This window comes from Seriola lalandi, unplaced genomic scaffold, assembly GCF_002814215.2.
Source record: "Seriola lalandi dorsalis isolate HSWRI2012SDOR001 ecotype SW California unplaced genomic scaffold, Sedor1 jcf7180002054982, whole genome shotgun sequence".
NCBI classification, from domain to species: Eukaryota; Metazoa; Chordata; class Actinopteri; order Carangiformes; family Carangidae; genus Seriola; species Seriola lalandi.
In genome coordinates, this window is record NW_019525531.1 from 357,699 (window position 1) to 358,672 (window position 974).

Consider the following 974-nt stretch of genomic DNA (forward strand, 5'->3'; position numbering starts at 1 on the left):
AGCTCCAAGTGACTTTTGTATCTTACTTGGGTCATAATTCTTACTGCATGTTGTAAAAGACAGATAACACACCCTGCCTATAACAAACAGCTCCTCTTTGTTAAATATAGTAAAGACTGAAAACATTGCCTTGTTTCTAGCTTCAACACTCATCAAGCTCCACCCTGTCACATATTTATGGGTGTAGACAACATGTGGTGAACTGTAGGAGATGATAAGTCTCACTCACTGCAGCAAGTGAACAAGTGCGGACAGAGCAGAGCACCGACATTGTTTCTGTTTCAGAGAAAGTGAAACTATTTGACAGCGACTCTCAGGAGGTGACATGGCGCAGCGAGGAAATCAGCTGGACCAAGAGAGATTCTGCTGTTTGATCTGTCTGGATCTACTGAAGGATCCGGTGACTATTCCCTGTGGACACAGCTACTGCATCAACTGTGTTAAAACCCACTGGGATAAAGAGGATGAGAAGAAAATCCACAGCTGCCCTCAGTATAGGAAGACCTTCATACCAAGACCTGTCCTGGTGAAAAGCACCATGTTTGCAGTTTTACTGGAGGAGCTGAAGAAGACTGGACTCCAAGCTGCTCCTGCTGATCACTGCTATGCTGGACCTGAAGATGTGGCCTGTGATGTCTGCACTGGGAGAAAACTGAAAGCTGTCAAATCCTGTCTACTTTGTCTGGCCTCTTACTGTGAGAAACACCTGCAGCCTCATTATGATGTAGCTCCGTTAAAGAAACACAAGCTGGTGGAGCCCTCCAACAAGCTCCAGGAGAACATCTGCTCTCGTCATGATGAGGTGATGAAGATGTTCTGCCGCACTGATCAGCAGTGTATCTGTTATCTCTGCTCTGTGGAGGAACATAAAGGCCACGACACAGTCTCAGCTGCAGCAGAAAGGACTGAGAGGCAGAGAGAGCTCCAGCTGAGTCGACAACAAATCCAGCAGAGAATCCAGGACAGAGAGAAAG

The 974-nt window shown here is 46.6% G+C and overlaps 1 protein-coding gene across 1 annotated transcript in view; it reads left to right on the forward strand.

Annotated features, from left to right (window-relative positions):
* The first annotated feature begins 319 nt into the window (after positions 1-319).
* The window catches only part of LOC111647074 (tripartite motif-containing protein 16-like), a 1,611-nt gene continuing 956 nt past the window's right edge, over positions 320-974 (forward strand). Inside the window, exon 1 of the mRNA XM_023396688.2 lies at positions 320-974. This exon is cut by the window's right edge and continues 956 nt beyond it. Within this exon, the coding sequence (XP_023252456.1) occupies positions 326-974 (649 nt within the window). The 5' untranslated portion in view covers positions 320-325.